Here is a 21342-nt window from a genome sequence, read left to right on the forward strand (position 1 = left end):
TATTCTTCCCTGCTATAAGCCAAAGAAGCTTCTTTAATAACCAGTGGTAATAAAACATATTTACAGCCTACAGCAGGGTATCCCACCACATGGCTCAGCAGTAAAATGCCTGCCAGACAAGCATGAGAACTTGAGTTTGATCTCCAGCACTAATTAAAAAAAATCAGTTGTGTCAGTTTGTACCTAGTGCTGGGGCAGTGGAGACAGGAGGATTCCTGAAGGGAACGGACTGTGTAAGTCAGATGTACTTCATTTTTAATGATTTGTCTCATTTCTGTGCATTTGATGCAACCCCTAAGCTCTTATTTTGTTGCTGTAAGCTAGGAAAGAGTGGGTACTAAGTTTATTAAAATGAAGTAAAGGAAAGCAAATGCCTCTCTTTTGAATGAAGGACGTAGAGTTTATTGTTTTTCACTCCCACTATTTCCAGAGATTGTAACTTCTACTTTGTTTTCACAGCACCCTACTGGTAGGCATTACCATCTTCTTATGGGTGATGAAACTGAGCTAGAGACTTTTAGATTATTTCCATCGAGACTTAGACTGGAATCCAGGGTTTAGTGGGCTTGCCATGAAAATCTCTGCTTATATGTTTTATGCTTTCTTATATGGGAGAAATGCTTAGCAAAGTTTTTAAGTTTCTGATTTCTTTTTTATTTTAACTTTTTTTTTTGTTTTTTCAAGATAGCATTTCTCTGTGTAGCCTTCGCTGTCCTGAAACTCACTCTGTAGACCGGACTGACCTTAAACTCACAGAGATCCTCCTGCCTCTGCCTCCTGACTGCTGGGATGAAAGGCCTGTGCCACCACTGCCTGGCTCTTACTTATCTTTTAAAGTCAAGGTTTCATTGTGTCTCTCAGGTCGGCCCTGAACTCACTGTGTTGTCCTGCAGTAGACGCTGGCCGCAAACACACAGCCGTCCTTCTGTCACATCTTAGTGCCTCACTGCACTAAGCTCGGATTCTAGGTTTTTTGTTTTGTTTTGTTTTTGTTTTTTGTTTTGATTTGGTTTTGGTTTTTTTCAAGGCAGGGTTTCTCTGTGTAACAGCACCAGCTGTCCTGGAACTCATTCTGTAGACCAGACTGGCCTCGAACTCAGAGATCCATCTGCCTCTGCCTTCTGAGTGCTGGATTAAAGGTGTTTGCTACCACTGCCAGGCCTTGGTTCTGTTTCATGTACTCATTTTCTGCTTGCCCTCTTTCTCTCTGGGTTCTTAACTGCCTGGGTTAATGAACTCCACATTCTTTAGTAAAAACTTCCAAGTTATTAGATATGAAACATGAAAAGGATATAATCATAAATTGGTTTTGCTATTTCTATACACTTAGCAAAAATGATTTTGAAAATAGAGTATGAGAGTAAAAAGAAAATTTTGCCTCCCAAGCAGTGAGACATGTTTGTTTTTTAAGCTGCCGTCTGTTCGTGGTCCTGGGAAGCAGAACACAGGTGAACGGTCACCATCCACTGAGGAAGCCAAGGAGAGTTTGGAGAGAAATAAAAACCAAAATAGCAGGAGGTGGGTTAACATTTACTGTTCTTTGTCTCATATGCTTTATAGGCCCATGTGGCCTTAGGCCACTTTCTGACCTTCAGACATCTAATGACAAATGGATTGTGAATAATGAATAAAAGCAATGCAGAGCCGGGCGGTGGTGGCGCACGCCTTTAATCCCAGCACTCGGGAGGCAGAGGCAGGCGGATCTCTGTGAGTTCGAGACCAGCCTGGTCTACAAGAGCTAGTTCCAGGACAGGCTCCAAAACCACAGAGAAACCCTGTCTTGAAAAACCAAAAAAATAAAAAAAATAAAAAAATAAAAGCAATGCAGAAACACTAGAATGGAAACTTACAGAAGACATCACAAGCAAAGTGCACGACAGGCTAAATCACACGGAATCCATCAATATCAGTAGTAAAGTATTTTGCCTTTCTAAAACTCTCTAGATAATTTTTAAAAAAATTATTATTATATTATTATCTTAGAGATATAATCTTACTGTGTAGCCCAGGCTGGTCTGAAACTCACTATGTAGACCAAACTGGCATCATATTCACAAAGCTCTACATGCCTCTGCCTCCCAAGTGCTAGGATTAAAGGTGTGTGCCACCATGCTGGAACATATTTATTTTTATTATTTTTTAAACTATTTTTATGTTGTATGCATTGGTGGTTTGCCTACATGTATGTCTGTGAGAGTGTGCTGTATGCTCTGAAACTAGAGTTATAAACAGTTGTGAGCAGCAGCCATGTGGATGCTAGGAATTGAACCCAGGTCCTCTAGAAGAGCAGCTAGTGCTCTTAACCTCTGAGCCATCTCCAGATCCATTATTTTTTCCAAATACTTATTTTTATTTTTGTGTGTGTGGATGTTCTACCTGCATTTATATATGTATACCATGTGTGCAGTGTCTGTGGATTCCCTTGAACTGGAGCTATAGATATTCCTTAACCACCGTGTTGTTGATGAGAATTGAACCCCAGTGCTCTGCAAGAGTGGCAAATATTCTTAACCACTAAGCCATCTCCAGCTCCATTACATTTGATTTATATGCATGTGTGCACGTGCATGCACACACCACTGTACTCCCAAATAAATGAAAATGTAATAAAAAATATGCAAAAAAACCCCAGCATAGTGGCACATATCTTTGGTTCCAGCACTCAGGAGGCAGAGGCAGGCAGATCTCTCTAAGTCTGAGACAATCCTGGTTTACAGAATATGTTCAAGGATAGCCAGGGCTACACAGAGAAACCCTGTCTTCATTCCCGCAGAAACCCAGAAAATAAAAAAAACAGTTTTCTTCTGTATTTTTGATTATATATTTAGGATAGTTTCGCAGAAGCAGAATTATTGGGTTAAAGGTTTTGAACATCTAAGAGTTGTTGCCAAAAAGCTCTTGAAAGCAGCTGTCAGATCTGAGCTCTTCTTTCTGGTCCAGCTGGGTAGTAGTGCATTCTGGGCAACAAGGATTTCATAGCTGTGCCACAGAGCACACATTTTGTTGTTTGAGACAGAGTTTCTCTTTGTAACAGTTCTGGCTGTCCTGGAACTCACTCTATAGACCAAGCTGGCTTTGAACTCACAAAGATCAGCCTGCCTCTGCTTCCCAAGTGCTGGGATTAAAGGCATGCGCCACCACTGCCCAGCCTGATCACACACTTTAAAAGAGTTATTTTATTTATTTATCATTACTATTATTGCTGTTATTATTTGAGATAGGATTTCACTTGTATTCCTAGCTGGCCTGGAGCTCACAAAGGTCTACCTACTCTGCCTGCAGAGGGCTGGGATTAACTGCGTGTGCCACCATGCCAGCCCTGAGGAGTTATTTTAATGAGTGGCAAATAGTTATAGTTATGGAATAGTTAGAGGAGGGAAGACCGCAGCTAAGGAAGCCTAGTCCAGAGAGACTGTTCCTCACGGATGCGAGACAGGTGACCTAGCAAGTAAAGCAGGATTCAGAACCCAGAGAAACTCTGTTCTTCAGGGTACTTGTGCCGTAAGAGCCTTGTTTCAGGGGTTAGCTATTGTGCTGTCAGTGCTACGTTGGGCTTGGCACCAGAGAACCCCCACATGAACTGTCGCTTGTGATTGTCTGATTGGAGACAGGGTGGACTCGGCTATAGTGAAGGACAGATTTTGTCAGAGGAAACTTTCAACTGTCAGTTTCTTCTACTTCTGAAAATCTCCCAAGAACATTATTAGAATCATGAATTTGGAAATTAATAAAAAAAAATAACCAACCTGTGGGGATCTTTTAGCCAAATCTTTTAATTTTTCAGCCAGGAAAGGTCTAGGGAATCAAGTATCCAAGTCAGGAGTTACTCAACTAAATAGTGCACCCTTCCCTGAGTCAAACCATTCCGGCAGATTGGGGTTACCCAGGCTCAACAGGGCTATGCCAGGCTAGGGGGCCTGACAGTTGAAGATGATGGGGTATTGAGTGTTCCCTGGTGGTGAGTAGAAGTCCGAGTGGGGAGGGATTGTGGGTGGGTTGGTGGACTTTGAACTGTTAGGAACTTGAACCAACATTTAATTTGTATCTACCTCACTTCTACCCTAAATGATGCAACTTAGGATCAGTATGGAATCTGCGTCTTCTGAAATCTATAATACAAAGTCAAGAAATAATGAAGATGATGGAGAGGCAGACTCAAAATGGAAAAGTGAGTATGAACTCATTTTTTTTTTTCGAGACAGGGTTTCTCTGTGGTTTTGGAGCCTGTCCTGGAACTCCCTTTGTAGACCAGGCTGGTCTCGAACTCACAGAGATCCGCCTGCCTCTGCCTCCCGAGTGCTGGGATTAAAGGCGTGCGCCACCACCGCCCGGCTTGAACTCATTTTTTTATAGATACTATTTGTTGTCTGTCTGTCTGTCTGTCTGTCTGTCTATCTATCTATCTATCTATCTATCTATCTATCTATTTTGAGGCAAGATCTCATTATGTAGCTCAGGCTGGCCTTAAAATCACGACCCCCCCCCCAAATATTAGAGTTATAGGCATGCACTAACATGCCCAGCTGATGAATGAAATAATTCTTGATTATCATCAGTTTTGTTTGTGTTATGGTTCTGGGGATTGAACCTAGGTATTGTGCATGCTAAGCAAGCATTTTACAACCAGGCAACACCACCAGCACATGTCTTAAGTATAAAAACACATGTCTCATTATTTAGGATTATAAATAACACTGTTGTTCACACACATACATACACACCCATACTCACCATCCTATGATATAAGCACAGCTCTTCTGATAGCAGACTGTAGAAGGAAATGCTTTTCTATTTTTAAACTTTGTAGATAATACTTCTATTGTTTGTGTAAATATACATTGTATAACATTGTAGTGAAACAATACACGGTATATTTACCCCATAAAGATTAAAACGGAGAACATACAATGTGTATCACATATTTTGTAATACCCTTTTATTATGGTTTACTTGGTGTGTATCTTCTCCCAAACATATTAGGGCTCAGTGTAGTCTAGAAAAGTCAGGCAGATGACAATTACTATAGCCTGGGAATTTCAGACAGTAGGTTCTCTCATTAAATCAGCAGTAGGGTCTGTCTACATGTTCTCTACTGCTTCCTGCTGTTGTTTGGAGTCATAACACGAGTTTTCTATGTCTGTCACAGTTCTAATCCCCTCCCCTTAAAGGCAAGCAGGCAAGGTAAGGGTGATGAAACTGTGCTGCATCAATCACTGTTACCATATGGGTTAAGTAATATTTATCTTTTAAGGTTGAAAACTTTGTTTTAATGTTCGCAGTGATGTTTTAAATGCTTCTTTCTCGTGTGCCCAGTGGCAGTAAAGGAAATGGCGGAGAAAGCAGTCTCTGGACAGCTCCTAGTGCCGCCTTGGAGTCCTCAGAGCAGTGTGCCTTTTGAGAGGAAGATTGAAAATGAGGCCACTCATTTGCCACGGCCCCCAGTCCGAGGTCCTGAGAGCACACACTGGCCGCACATTGTAGAATACGCAATGGACACCAGTGACTGTGACGGGAACAAGCACAGCAGACAGACAGGCCTCCGCCGCTTCACCAGTAAGTTCACTGGGAGGGCTTGGGTTAGGTGAACTCTGTCTACTTATCAGCTCTCAAAATATGTGCACTTCTAGCATATTCCCTTTGCTTGGTCCTGTCTCCTTTTCTGAAAGCCTGTGTTCAAAGGTGAAGAAGAGATTCATTAGTTTCCCTATTACTAAAACAAGGCCCCTGTGGTGGCGCAAATGAATGTAGACAGATTATATAGATATATACAGCTTTAATAAGGAAATAAACTTACAGGACCACAGGTTCCCGCGATGTACCGGAAAAGCGGAGCAAAAGAAAAAAGGGCTGCTGGGCTCACGCCTGGCAGATTTATCCGTAAACATTAGCCCGAGGTGAACACGCCCCCAATGGGTGGGGCTATGTCCCTACATCTCCCCCTTTTGTCTAAATAAGATAGAACCAAACCAAATACAACTATATACAATAATAACAAATAATAAATATAACAAACAATATTGAGAACAAAACTTTTGCTAAACATTCTATCTCAAGGAGTCTAAATAACAGAGAGAGTAACTATAATTATATAATCTTCAACTCCGTCAAAGATCTGAGAAGGGAATAAATATTACTTAACAATCGAGAGATATCCAAAATGTGCAACAATTGACAGAGACAACTGACTACCTGGGCAATCACCCAAAGTCTCGTTTGCAATGTTGAGTCAACCAACTTTGGCTAAGGCCTAACATAACTGGCATACCATTATTAAAGGCAGTAAGAGGAAGTCAGGAAGACGGATAGAGAGATGCACAGGAAGCAGTAGGGAGGGACTTGCAGTTTGGCAGTCTTTTTTGGTTTGGGATGGCAGGAGAAGCTCACTTTCTGGGACATTGGTGAAGGAGGAAGGTCAGGTGGCTGCTTTCTCTGCCTCTCAGAGCTAGCAGGTTTTCATGCCAGCATCTGGTTTTGTAGTCTTTATTGGTAAAATAAAAGGATAGAGACTTAGTTAAAACAGCATTTGCCGGGCTGGAGAGATGGCTCAGTGGTTAAGAGCATTGCCTGCTCTTCCAAAGGTCCTGAGTTCAATTCCCGGCAACCACATGGTGGCTCACAACCATCTGTAATGAGGTCTGGTGCCCTCTTCTGGCCTGCAGACATACAGACAGAATATTGTATGCATAATAAATAAATAAATATTTAAAAAAAAAACAGCATTTGTCTTTCTACGTGGACAGGGGCAGGCAGCAGCTACAGAGGCACAGGCAGCAGCTGAGGCAGCAATAAGATCAAGTGTAGATGCTGTGCATTCATATCAACAGATATGAAAATACCTAGCATCTTCCTCTGGCCTTCTCATGCACTCGTGTATCTGTATATACCTGTGGAACCATACATATGCTACACATACATGCACATACCAAAAAGAGAAACGAAAAGCCACACAGAGTAGCATATACCTATAGTTGTAACACTTGAGAGATGGAGGCTGGAGACTCAGAAGTTCAAGGTTATCCTCAGCTGCATAGCAAGTTCTAGGTGATCCTGGGCTACATGAAATCCTATCCCAGAAAACCAAACCAATAAACAACAACAGCACAGGGAAATCAATTGCTTGGGGTTTTTGGTATTTAGAATCTATTTATCAAGAATTGCTGTTTGTCTGGGAGTGGTGGCACATGCCTATAATCCCAGCACTGGGACACATAAGGCTGATGGATCTCTGGGTTTGAGGCCAGCCTGGTCTACAGAGTGGGTGGTCAGATGGTTAGATGATCTAGGCCTACATTAACAATGGCTACTCTCTGTGTCTTCGCAACTTAGAAAATTTGGCTACCCTTTGAAGAATATGTTTACATCTCTATTCTATTGTTACTTTTGCCTTTTCCTGCTTCATGAATATCACTGAATGAATATGTCCCTGATTATGTTATGATCACTAGGTATTATAAACCCATTCTTCAGAAAACATGAGCCGCCAGAGCATAGTGAAGTCCCTCAAGCAAGTTGTGACACAACTGTGGGTACTGAGAAATTTTACAGCGTAAGTACTGTAACCTGCCAGGACCAAGATGCATTCAAGGATCTAACAAAGTATACCTGAGTTGCTGTTGTGTACCATGACATCAAAATGTTATCTATACAAACTAGATATACTAACTCTATAGGGCTATATAGTCACTTAATAGACTGCTTTCAAGGCCAGCCACGACCCTGTCTCAACCCCGCCCCCAAAACCTAACAGGATGTGGTACACATAACTGTTGATAATACAACAAGGAATATGATTGTAGTGGGTAGTGGTGGCTCACGCCTTTAATCCCAGCACTTGGGAGGCAGAGGCAGGCAAATCTCTGTGATTTCGAGGCCAGCGTGGTCTACAAGAGCTAGTTCCAGGACAGGCTCCAAAGCTACAGAGAAACCCTGTCTTGAAACCCCTCCCCCAAAAAGAAGATGATTGTAGGCAGGTATTTCTATCCTGCCAACCAGTTCCCAAATAATCACACAGAGACTTCTTATTAATTATGAAAGCTCAGCCATAGCTTAAGCTTGTTACTAACTAGTTCTTACAACTTAAATTAGCCCATTTCTTTTAATCTACTGTCTTTTACATGACACTGCCCATGCTGCTTCCTCTATGGTTCCTGGTGTCTCCTTGTGACTCTGCTTTTTCCCCCAGAGTTCTCTCTGCCCCCCCAAATCTTGCCTACCTATTGGCCATTTAGCTTTTTATTAAACTAATCTGAGTGACAAATCTTCACTGTGTACTAAAATATTATTTCACAACATTCTCCCCTTTTTGTCTAAATAAAAGGAAAGGTTTTAACTCTAACATAATAAAATCATAAACAATAAAAACAATGATCAAATAAGCATTACATTTATGATGTCTAGTCTATTTGTATTTGGTATATTTGGAGAAAATACACCATTATTATAACTTGATGAGTCTAAAACTCTGAACCTCATTTACCTTTTTTTTTTTTCGAGACAGGGTTTCTCTGTGGTTTGGAGCCTGTCCTGGAACTAACTCTGTAGACCAGCCTGGTCTCAAACTCAGAGATCCACCTGCCTCTGCCTCCCGAGTGCTGGAATTAAAGGCGTGCGCCACCAACGCCCGGCCTCATTTACTTTTTATCATAACTAAAGAAAACTAAAACTGTGACTATCTAGTCTTAAACTCTATCAAAGATCCCAGAAGGATATAATATTACCTGAGTAAACAGGAAGTGTAATGTAAACCATTTCCAAACCTGTAGAAATGACCGACATCTATCTACCTGGGCAGTCACCCAAGGTTCCTGTGTAATGTTGGGGCATCTCTCTTTGGCCTACAAGCCTAGAATATCTGAAGCAAGAATTTTTAAAGGATTGTCCTACCCTGTCTGGCAAAGTTTGACAGTCACTTTTCTTTGCATCCTCCATTTTGGACAACATACTGTCAACAGTCAAGGCAAGGGCAGTTTCTTGTCCAAATGGCTAGCTTTTGCAATAAAGAAAGCAAACTACATATGGAGGTTCTTCAATGTCCATTATCCTTTTTTGAAGTAAATTGGCTCTTCCAGGAGCAGACATGTCTCACTGTCATGAAAAGCCTTGTGTCATTAAAACATCTAAAATGCCATATTCTATAGATCTCTGAAGTGTTTGAGGACAACCTATCTAAAATATATCTCTGTATGACCTTGAAAACACAGAAAATGACATGTTTGGTTGTTATGGGTAACTAACTACTAACCTGTATTTTTTATTATCTTAAGTAGTTTGTAATAATAACTTTCAAGGACTAAAAATTCATTGTTCAATGAGCTGTATAGGCATAATACCTTAAACAAGAGTAGAAATGTATATATAGTATTTTTTTTTTGTTATTTTTGCTTTTCGAGACAGGGTTTCTCTGTGGCTTTGGAGCCTGTCCTGGAACTAGCTCTGTAGACCAGGCTGGTCTCGAACTCACAGAGATCCGCCTGCCTCTGCCTCCCAAGTACTGGGATTAAAGGCGTGCGCCACCATCGTCCGGCTATATAGTATGCTTTAGCAAAAATTAACCTTAAATTTGTATTAATATACAAAAATCCATGCCAGTGTAAAATATTTTATACTAGTGGTTGTTCAGAAGGAGACTCAACAATCCACCCTTTTATCTCATTTCATACTATATCCCCTTTTTCTCTTTAGAAAGAGATCCTTGAATCTAACTTCTTTGTTTAGTTTTTATTCCTGACCATGACCAATAATAACTTGTAACCAACCCCCCTAAATGATGACAGACATCTATAACCCATCAAATGACCAAAAGCCATCCACCACCTCTTGGGAATGTGGGTGTCATGTTCTTTAGACTGGGGGCACTAGAATCTTTAGGAGACCCTAGGAAAATTGGGATAAAGGTCAAGTACTGGGAGCGTTAGCTGTATCATTTGTTGTCCAGTCTCCTTGCAGTGGGAAAGTGTAAGGCTTATCTGAAGTCCTGGCTGGAATAGTCTGTGGAGCCTGGACTGTCTCAGCGAGAAGCCTTGAAGTTGTTCTGGATGCAGAACTCTCAGGAAACTGCAACAGAGGTGCTCTGATAGACTGAATCACCTGGCCACTCATTTCATTGGTGTCTTGTCCCCTTGCTCTGAAAACACATAAACTTTCAAAGATAGCATACATAACGTGTATTAGCACAAGTATGGAATGTATGGCATGAGCAAATCAAAGATGGTGCTTTATGTTTGAGCGGTAAAAGGCATATGTCAACTTTATAAGTTTGTTTGGACTGTATAAGGATGACATGTAATAAGTCATGAGGACTCTGTAGCCAACAAGATTCATCACGTCTCATCTCAGAGCTCTTCCTATATTACACATCACCTGTCCTGTAGTCTTTTTTAGCTTCTTCCCCCATGTCTGTAGCCAAGGTACTCAGGAGATCTCTTCCCCACGCCCCTGGTAAAAATCTGAACTCTATTAATCTGGAAGAATCCATAGCTTTTTGTTTCCACCGAACACAAAATCTCTCTCCCAATGCAACACATTGTCTGACTTTCTTTTGAAGTTAAGACATTTAAAAAATATGTAGGTTGGTTTAATTTAGCAGTTTCCATAATCCAGTGTCTCTCAGCAGCTATTGTTTTTATATATTAGCATTCAAAAAATTGAAGTTAATAAGATACCATATAGCTGGGTGTTGGTGGCTTATGCCTTTAATCCCAGCAGGCGGAAGAGGCAGGTGGATCTTTGAGTTCAAGGCCAGCCTGGTCTATAAGAGCTAGTTCCAGAACAGGCTCACAAGCTACAGATAAACCCTGTCTTGAAAAACCAAAAAAAAAAAAAAAATACCATATAGGCTCCAGACTCCCTGTGTATTTTCTATCCTTATGTGGCTTTTTTTAATATCTGCTAATCTTTCAGAATGTTTTTATTGACAGTTACTGGACAAGTATAAGGCATGTTCACAGGCTCAGAAGTGAAGCACTGAGTTTGTTCATTCAGCAGCTCCTCTTCTTTGTACCAGATAGTACAGTCTGCCCCTGTGCACTTGAATGTGTACCGCTCACAACTGTTAGAGCATGCAGACCATGTTCAGGGACCACCGTGGAGAATGTCTCAGAATAAGGAGTGAGCAGCTACAGACTGAGTCACTAGGCACCACAACTCACAGGGACCCAAGTAGAAGGCGGCCAGATCTACCGCTGCTACAGAGAACACGCTGGCAAGCATGTTTTTGTTTCTTCATGTTTGAGAGAAATGGAATATATCCAGGGTTCATGTTTTTGTATTTGCCACTGCCTACAGGTCACTAAAAGATACCTAGTTTTGAATAACTTCTAATGCACTTAGTTTGATTTCAGGTCACAATACAAGATTGCATGCAATACGTTCACAAAAGTCAAACACAGACAGTTTAATAACACCAGCGCTCAGGACTGTCTGGTATATTTCTTTTTAGGGACGGAGAACGACGGTGGCTGGTTCTGCACAGCGCTCGTGTGCTCAGCTCTAGCTAGCTGGACACTTGCAAGCACTGGCTGACTAGTAATGAGACAGCACAGAGCTCTCAGTGTGAGCCTCCGGTGTGGGGCTGCTGTGAACAGTAGCCTGCTTCCAGGGTAAAAAAAAGTCTCAGTTCAAACTAATTTCAAATGTATTTTATATTTGATTTTCAAATTGTGGATCAATTGGATCATAAGCACTTTAAAAGTTTAATAAGGGCCAGGTGGTGGTGGTGCACACTTTTGATTCCAGCACTTGGGAGGCAGAGGCAGGCAGATCTCTGTGAGTTTGAGACCAGCCTGGTCTACAGAGTGAGCTCCAGGACAGGCATGACTATTACATAGAGAAACCCTGTGTCGAAAAACCAAAATATAAAAATAAAATAAAAATTCATCAAGGAGAGCATACAGTTCCAGGTAAGAACCAAAGAGACTAAGAATCCTTCCAATTGGTGCACTGCTTTGAGGGGCTCAGCAGCTCTTTCCCCAGGAAGCTGCTCATCTCAGAGCTCTGCCTGCAGCAGCCCAAACAGTGCATTACAGAGGCCCATGCACAGCTGCCACTTGCGTGGAACTTGATATGGACTGCGTTCAAGACTCCATTGGTTAGCTTTGTGGTACTCAGGGCAAGAGTTTCACATCTGTGTTTATACTGGCAGCAGGACACTGCTGTTAAGCATCACACAAGTGAACAATGCAATTAGAGAGGAGTGACTACCTATAGCAACAGGAAGGTAGTTCCCATCTGCTGGGCTGGTCGACAAGGGTGCTGCAACAGGCTACTCTTCTGACAGCAGGTCCCTGCTGCCGCAGGTGTGGCAAGTGTTCTGCCCTGTAAGCCGCTGCTTAAAGCACCCTTTGTGAAACTTGTGCCTACATTTCAGCACACACATGTTTTTTGGCTTGAACATCTTGTAGCATATCTCACAGGAATTTGCATCTGGTGCAGGGCTCACAGGAATATCTTCTGTTTTCTGACCCTTGGTTTTGGATGATGGTCCAGCAACAGCCAAGGCTGCACTCAAGGAGGACTTAGCCACAGCAGCAGCAGCATGAGCCTCAGGTGTCTTGTCTTTTCCTGGATTTGCCTGTTTCTTTTTCTGTTCCTCTGGAATGTGCTCTGTTATGCTTTCAGCAGTCTCCTCAATACTTAATCCAGAGAGCGAGTTCTTGTTTTTGTTTCTAACTTTTTAAACAAAACCAGCAAGCTCATAATATGGGAATACCCCTAGTGGCTTATTTTTATATTACTTTATATTTTCTTTAAAGACTTTATTATTATTTATAAACTGTTTACTTTCTTATGACTGTTTATGCTCATTTTTTTCTGCACTCATTTTTAAACACACTGTAACCTGTTTAGAAGTTCTTTCCATCTGGATCTCTCTTTATGTTGAATCTGTAACCTTTTCTGTCTGCATGAACAAAACCGAACACCTGCCATGTGGCTTAACTCATGGTGCACTGGCGGCTCACGCACATAGGCAGCTGCCAGGGGACATGTCTCTGTACCACTGCTGGCATGAGAGTGTAACTGGAGGTGTCTCCTGCCAGCAGTTCCTGAACAACCACTGAGGCTTAATATTAGTTACTAACTGGCTAGCTCTACATATAAATTAACCCATTTCTAATAATATGTATATTGCCACATATCTTGTGACTTACCAATAAAGCTCTGGCATCTTACTCCTCTGGTGGCTGCTGGGGTCTCTCTGACACTACCTTCTTTCTCCCTGTAGCTGTTTGAATTTCCCTCCTAGCTGTATTCTGCCCTGTCACAGGCCAGGGCAGCTTCTTTATTAACCAGTGGTAATGAAACATTTACAGCATATGGAAGGGCATCCCACATCATCTCCCCTTTTTCTGTCTATTTAAAAAGGAAGGTTTTAACTTTAACAAAAGTTATATATAACAAAACAGGTAATCAAGCAAAAATTACAGTAAAAATATTTAGTCTATTTGTATTTGGCAAAATTAAAGAAAATATTCTTTTCATCTGCCTTTCAAGTCTAAAATTTTATATCTAATTTATCTTTTATCATACCTAAGGAAAACTATAATTATAACTATCTAGTCTTCAGCTCCATCAAAGACCGCAGGATATAATATTACCTAAATAAATAGGAAGTGCATTGTAAGCATCTTCCAAAACTCTAGAAATGACAGATTGCTGGCTGCCTGGAGAGTCAGTCACCCAAAGTTCTTCTGTGACGAAGTGTCTGTCTGATTCCTCAGTGAAGCAGGAAATAACTGTCCCGCTTGTGTGGGCAGTTAGTTAGTCACTTTCCATCTAGCAGACTCTTACATGAAGCAGGAACCCTGAAGGACTCCCATCTTGTTTTGGCAAGTTCAGCAGTCACTTTCATGTGGATCCTGCATGTCCAGTTTATAGAGCATACACTCAAGCAGTTCAGGCAGGAGCAGTTTCTTGCCTAAATGGCTAGGCTTTCCGCATTGAAAGTAAACTCCATAAGGAGCTTCTCCAATGCCCATCATCCTCTTGAAATAATCGGTGCTGCCAGGAGCAGACGTGTTTCACTGTCAAGAAAAGTCTAATTCTTAAAACATTTTAAATGCCAAATTCTGAAGGTCTTTTAAGTGTTTGAAGATTACCTGTTCATCTGAAATATATTTCAGTGTTTCTAGAAAACCTAACTAATATGACTATAAGTTTGACTATTATATATGACTATTAATTTGTATTTAACTATATATTTTTAAATGAACTGTATAAACATAATACCTTAAACAATAGTAGAAATATATATATAGTATAACAAAATTGACTTTTAAATTTGTATCAGTACATCAAAATCCATATCAATATAAAGTATTTTGAGATTAGCAGTTGCTTTTTAGATTAGATTTAATAATCTACTTTTTAATCATTTCTATATCATATACCCTTTTTTCTTTAGAAAGAGATTGACTGTGATCATTAAGTAATTATAACCAACCCTCTTTAAATGAAAACAAACATTTATAAACAATACTGAATTGTTTACAAACAATATGAATTTGGTCATAGTTTTCTATACTATTTCCTATGATTGGGGGCATTGGTAATTTTATGGAGATCCTGAGAAAATTTAGAATTATGATTAAATGGTGGCTGTAGTAGTCTGTGATACTGCATCGTTTCAGCCAGTTGCCTTGAAGCTGTTTTGGATGTTGAATCACCTGGGCCATCGCTCCCATGGAGACTTCTCAGGGGGTCTTGCTTGATCAAACCATATTAGCCTGGAAGGAATCCGCAGCTTCTCATCTTCTGTGGAAACAAAAGCAACAGCATATCCTTAGACCCAGATTTTGAAGTCAGGACACCTTTATATTGGCTTAGCTTAGCAGCTCTCATTGTCACATGTCTCTCTGCAGTTAGCTCATTAACAGTCAAAAATTAAAAGAAAACGCAATAGTATATATAATCCAGGCTCTCTGTGTATTTTCCATCTTTATGTGGCTCTTTTATATTATTGTTATTGTCTCTTTAAAGACTTTGCTGTATTTTACAAAACTATTTCTTTTTATGACTGTCTATACTCTTTTTTTAAAGCCTGTGTACATTCTTTAAACACACTGTGACCCGTTTAGAGGTTTGTTTGTTTGTTTGTTTTTGTCTGAATCTTCCTTTATTGTGTATCTGTAATCATTTTTTGATCACTCTTTTAAACTGGTGAGTGGGCGTGGCTAGAACCAAAGCAGCCGCTTTGGCTGTTGTTTTCACCCAGCTTGGCTTTTCAACATGGTGGAAGTAGCAGTGAGCGTCACACTTACCCCACCCCAAGCTGCCATCAGGTAGCATGCAGCTGATCCACAAACCTTTTTTGTGTGTATGAGCAAAAGCCAAGTCTGTCACACAGTACAGAGCGATTACCTCTCTGTACTGAGGCCTGTGTGAGACTACCTCATAGTGGCTAGTGTCCAGCTCCATTGTGTAGGCAGCTGATTGGGAGACACGTCTCTGTACTGCTGTTGGCATGAGACTGTGACACCAGGAAGCCCAGTGTGACTCCATTTCTCTAAGTTTAGAGGTTTTTTTGTTTGTTTGTTTTTTTTTTTTTTTAATTTTTATGGTTTATTTAACTTTATTTTATGTGCATTGGTGTGAAGGTGTCAGATCCCCTGGAACTGGATTTTCAGACAGTTGTGAGCTGCCATGTGGGTGCTGGGAATTGAACCCCGGGTCCTTGAGAAGAGCAGTCAGTGCTCTTAACCGCTGAGCCATCTCTCCAGCCCCTGTTTGTTTTTTTTTTAAAGCTTTCTCAGGCCCTATGGAAATTCGAGAGCCTAACATTGGTACACCATTTGTAATTGGAGGTTTATCTCCCACCACCACTTCCCAGATAACCACTCTGAGGCTTAATATCAATTACAAACTGTCTGGCCTATTAGTTTAGGCTTCTTACTCGCTAGCTCTACATATAAATTAACCCATTGCTAATAAGCCATATATCGCCATGTGCCCCATGACTTACTGATAAAACTCTGGCATCTTACCCCTCTCGTGCCTGCTGGCATCTCTCTTCTTTCTTCCTGTATCTGTTTGAATTTCCTGCCTATACACTGCCCTGTCATATGCCAAAACAGAGTCTTTATTAACCAGTGTTAATAAATTATTCAAACCATACAGAAGGGCATCCTATCCTACATCATGAGACACATGAGACTAGGAAGCCATGTTTGGCTTTGATTTTGAGTTTAGAATGTTTTTTATAAGTTTTCTCAAGATTTATATGGATATATGTGGCCCCCACATTGGGTGCCGTTTGTAGGCAGATATTTCTGTCTCGTTAGCCGGCTCCCAAATAACCACACAGAGACTTTTTATTAATTATAATAGCTCAGTCATAGCTTAGGCTTGTTACTACTAAAACTAGCCTTTTTTTTTTTTTTTTGGTTTTTTCAAGACAGGGTTTAACTAGCTCTTGTAGACCAGGCTGGCCTTTAACTCACAAAAATCCATCTGCTTCTGCCTCCTGAGTGCTCGGATTAAAGGCATGCACACCACTGCCCTGCTACTAACTAGCTCTTACAACTTAACCCATTTATTTTAATCTATGGTCTTTTACATGACTCGGTTACCTTTATTCTGTACTGCCCATGCTGCTTCCTCTGTGGTTCCTGGTGTCTTCTTGCAGCTCTGCCCTTCTTTCCAGTGTTTGCTCTGACCCCCCCAAATCTTGCCTAGCTATTGGCTGTTGAGCTTTTTATTAAACTAATTCAAGTGACAAATCTTCACAGTATACAAAAAGATTATTCCACAACATATTACAGTGATAAAACAAGATTTATTTTAAACATTGAATTTCTTTTGTTTTGTTTTTCAAGATAGTGTTTCTCTGTGTAACAGCCCTGGATACCCTGGAACTAGCTCTTGTAGACCAGGCTGGCCTTGAACTCACAGAGATCTACCTGCCTCCTCTACCTCACAAGTGTTGAGATTAAAGGCATGCACCACCACTGCCCAGCCTAAATGTTGAACTTTTTAAGGGAACTTATTTTTATGTTCATTGGTGTTTTGCTTGCATGTATGTCTGTGTAACGGTGCCAGATTTCCTGTAACTGGAGTTATAGACAGTTGTGAGCTGCCTTGTGGGTGCTTGGAATTGAACCCGAGTCCTCTGGAAGAGCAGCTGGTGGTCATAATCACTGAGCCATCTCTGTAGCCTACATTTGTGAGGTTCTAAAAAAATTATCATTGTGTGTATGATGCATATGTGTGGGCATATGTTCCATGGCTCATATGTAGAGGACATTTTGGAGTTGATTCTCTTCTTCCACTTTTGTGTGGGTTTTAGGGATAGAATTCAGGTCTCGAGGCTTATGTGGCAAGTGCCTTTACTTACTGAGCCATCTCACTAGTCCAGTATATGAAGTCTTCTGAACAACATGGTACACAGTTGCATTTACTTAGCTCGCACAAACAGGGAAGGATGTTTATTCTTTCTACCATCTGAGGGCTGGGAAGATGGGCTCTACATTGAACACACTGACTTAACTGACGAGTCTCTCTAGTACTTGTTAGAGTATTGCACAAGGGACAGCGCTGGGAAGAAGTAAAAGTCACACAGTGGAGGTGGAGGGAGGGCTTGTTGTTGAGAGGAACACAACTCACAATATTGTCTGGAAAAACGCTCATTTCCTGTACTTCTCAAGGTAACATCAAGAGGGCTTAGTATATAGCTCTGTGTAGAGCACTTCCCTAGCATGCACAGCACTGAGCCAACAAAACAAAAATATCAAGAAATGATCTCTTTACTTTTTAAAGATGCATTTGCATTTAGTGAACCTATTTTCTTTGCTTATTTTTTTTTATAGACCTCAAGTCCCATAGAAGAGGACTTTGAAAGAATCCAAAATTCTTTGGCTGAACATCAAGGCTATGGTAAGTTCCAAGGCAGGTTTCTTTAGAATCCTTTGCCTTTATTTTCTGTTGGATGTTAGATTATAGGTGTTTACAGCTTGAGATGGGAGATGCTTAGAAATAACCTTGTTCAACCGGGCATTGGTGGCTGGTGGCACACACCTTTAATCCCAGCACTCGGGAGGCAGAGGCAGGCGGACCTCTGTGAGTTCGAGACCAACCTGGTCTACAAGAGCTAGTTCCAGGACAGGCTCCAAACCTACAGAGAAACCCCGTCTCGAAAAACCAAAAGAAAAAAAAAAAAAGACAGAAAGAAAGTAAAGAAAAACCTTGTTCAGACTTTTTTGCAGATGAGAAAACCAAGCAAGGCTCAGTGACCCTTCCTCATTAGAATGATTCCTTTTGGGGACTGGGGAGATGACTCAGTGGCCAAGAGCACTGGATGCTCTTCTAGAGGACATGGGTTCCATTCTCCTCCTTCTCCCACATATGATTTCTTTGTGTACCCTTGGCTGTCCTGGAACTAGCTCTGTAGACCAGAAATCACCTGCCTCTGCCTCCTGAATGAATGCTGGAATTAAAGGCACCCACCACCCCCACCCAGCCTGGATTCCATTCTTTTTTTTTTTTTAATTTTTTTATTGAAAAAAAAATTTTCCGCCTCCTCCCCGCCTCCCATTTCCCTCCCCCTCCTCCCGCCCCTCTCCCCCTCCCCCGACTCCACATAGAAGTTCAAGTGTCTATAACATCAGTCCCAGGGTATCTGATGCCCTCTTCTGGCCCCCACAGGCACTGCGTGTACTTGCTGCACAAACATATATGCAGGCAAAGCACCCATACACATAAAAATAAGTAAAGATTAAAAACAAACAAAAGAATGAGTCCTCTCCTCCTCAGCGGGCTCCCAGTAGCCACACGTCGTGTTATTTAAACCCCTCTGTACTTCTATGACGTATTTTCTAAGTGGTGCTCACTCACAGAATTGTAGGTCCCTTGATGGCATACAGCTGGTTATCTTTCTTGACCAACCTGAGGGATTTACACAAGCCGCACAGCTGGTTATTGATAGCACAAAAATTAGAACTTGATTTCTGGTCTTTCTTCACCCTAGAAGTCAGAATGTCACCATCATTTTCCTTTGTTTAGCATCTTTTTTTTCTTTTAAAATTTATACTTTTAATCCCAGCACTTGGGAGACAGAGGCAGTTGGAGCTCTTCAAATTCAGCTTGGTCTACAGAGTGAGTTCCAGGACAGCCAGGACTCCATAGAGAAATTTGTCTTGAAAATCATGAAATAAAAAAACAAAATTTACACTTTTAAAATTAATGTAAAAACAAGATTTTGTTGTGATGTTTTCATATTATACACACACTCTGCCTATAGTCAAGGATTTCCTTGTTCCCCTATCTTGTTTCTAGAGTATGCATATGCTGTAGGAGGCGACTTGTTTGTTCCTTGCTGCTCAGCCCTGAAATAAACACACAGAAACTGTATTAATTAAATCATTGCTTGGCCCATTAGCTCTCACTTCTCCTTTTTTTTATTAAAGATTTATTTATTATGTATACAACATTCTGCCTCGATGTATGCCTGCACACCAGAGGAGGGCGCCAGATCTCAGTATAGATGGTTGTGAGCCACCATGTGGTTGCTGGGAATTGAACTCAGGTCCTCTGGAAGAGCAGCCAGTGCTCTTAACCTCTGAGCCATCTCTCCAGCCCAGTTCTCACTTCTTATTGGCTAATTCTTACATCTTATTTTAACCCACTTTTATTAATCTGCTTATCGCCAAAGGCTGTGGCTTACCTGCGGTGGCTACATGACATCTCTCTGACCCCGCCTTCTTTCTCCCACCATTCAGTTCAGTTTTCCCCGCCTACCTCTATTCTGCCCTGCACAGGCCCAAGACAGTTCCTTTGTTAATGTTATTCATAGCATACAGGCGGGAATCCCACATCACGCATATGAGATAAAATATGCAGTATTTGTCTTCTGCGTCTAACTTTTTTTAACATTATGATCTTCAATTCTATTTTCCTACAAATAACAATTTCATTCTTCTTTATATCTAAATAAAACTTGTTATGTGTACACAACAAATTTTCTTTATCCATTTGTCTGTTAATAACTATCTAGGTTGATTTCATATTTTGGCAGTTTTTAATATACTTAAAATCCTACAAAGCAATAACAGCCAATTTTGCAGATTCAACTTAATATACTAGGAAGACTTTGGTTTGTTTGTCTTTTTTTTCTCTTTGAAAGCAGAGTTGGGGTTTTATTAGTTATTAATACAGGCTTAAGCACTAGAGAATCAGCAAATAAGATGTCCCTGAGAGTCATGTGTGGGCTTGTCTGAGAGTCTCCTTTTTCTTTTCTGTCTCTTACTTTTTTACATTTATGTATGCATATATGTGTGGAGGAGAGCTACACATGTGGATCAGAAGACAATGTGGAAATCAATTCTCTGCTTCTACCGTGTGGGTCCTGGGCCTCACATCTGGTTATCAGGCTTGGCAGCAGATGTCTTTACCTGCTGAGTTATTTTCCATTTGCTTTCTTTTTCCCTCACCCCCCTGCCTTGGTGCCAGTTTCACTATTTAGCCCCCTCTTCCCCAGACTGACTTTGAGGTCATAATCTTCTGCATCAGCCTCTGAGTTCGGAATTATAGGCCTTTGTCATCATGCCCAACTTGCAGCCCTTATTTCTGAGTGTCCTAGAAAGAACTTTCCATTACATAAGGAAGTGACAATGGAGCAGCAGGCAGGGTAGTAGCTGTTGGTTCTGCAACAGAAGCTATACTTGAAGCTGGGGATATGGTTTAGTTCATAAAGTGTTTGCCATGCAAGCATGAGAACCCAATTCTGATCCCCAGAGCCTGGCATGGTGGCACACACTGGTAATCCTTTCACCAGGGAGGCAGATGCAGGTGGATCCCTAGGGCTTCCTGAGCAGCCAGCCTAGCCTACTTTGCAAGCTCGAGCCCAGTGAATGACTCTGCCTCCAAAAAGGGTGGATAGCTCCTGAAGAGCAACACTTGAAGCTGACTTCTGGCCTCTGCATGCACATGCAGTATGTGCATACTCATGAACTCACATTTAGACGCAAAGCTGGAAATGATATCGCACACGTACTAGCAAATTACCAAGACCCTGTCTCAAAGTAAAAAGGCCTGTGGGTCAGGGTGCATTTTAGTAGCAGAGCAGCTGCCTGTTGTGGGTATGTCCCTGTGTTCAGTTCTAGGACTGGAAAAGAGCTGCAAGCTTTAAGATGAAGTTACATTCTCAGGATTCAGACTATGTATATTAAAAGACCCCAGGGTTGAGCTAGGTGGTGGTGGCACACATCTTTAATCCTAGCACTAGGAGACAGAGGCAGGCAGATCTCTTTGAGTTCCAGGAAAGTCTGGTCTATAGAGCTAGTTCCAGCATAGCTAGAGCTGTTACACAAAGAAACTTGTCTTGAAAAAACCAAACCAAACCAAACAAACAAACAA

The 21342-nt window shown here is 41.2% G+C and overlaps 1 protein-coding gene across 1 annotated transcript in view; it reads left to right on the forward strand.

Moving 5' to 3' along the window:
- The window catches only part of Tex14 (testis expressed 14, intercellular bridge forming factor), a 108916-nt gene that overhangs the window by 61693 nt on the left and 25881 nt on the right, over nt 1–21342 (forward strand). Inside the window, exons 14-18 of the mRNA XM_057775793.1 lie at nt 1412–1518; nt 4086–4168; nt 5314–5553; nt 7446–7546; nt 17799–17865. Coding sequence (XP_057631776.1) covers nt 1412–1518; nt 4086–4168; nt 5314–5553; nt 7446–7546; nt 17799–17865 — 598 coding nt within the window. The remainder of the gene's footprint in view (nt 1–1411; nt 1519–4085; nt 4169–5313; nt 5554–7445; nt 7547–17798; nt 17866–21342) is intronic.

The sequence above is a fragment of the Chionomys nivalis genome, chromosome 7 (assembly GCF_950005125.1).
Source record: "Chionomys nivalis chromosome 7, mChiNiv1.1, whole genome shotgun sequence".
Lineage (NCBI taxonomy): Eukaryota > Metazoa > Chordata > Mammalia > Rodentia > Cricetidae > Chionomys > Chionomys nivalis.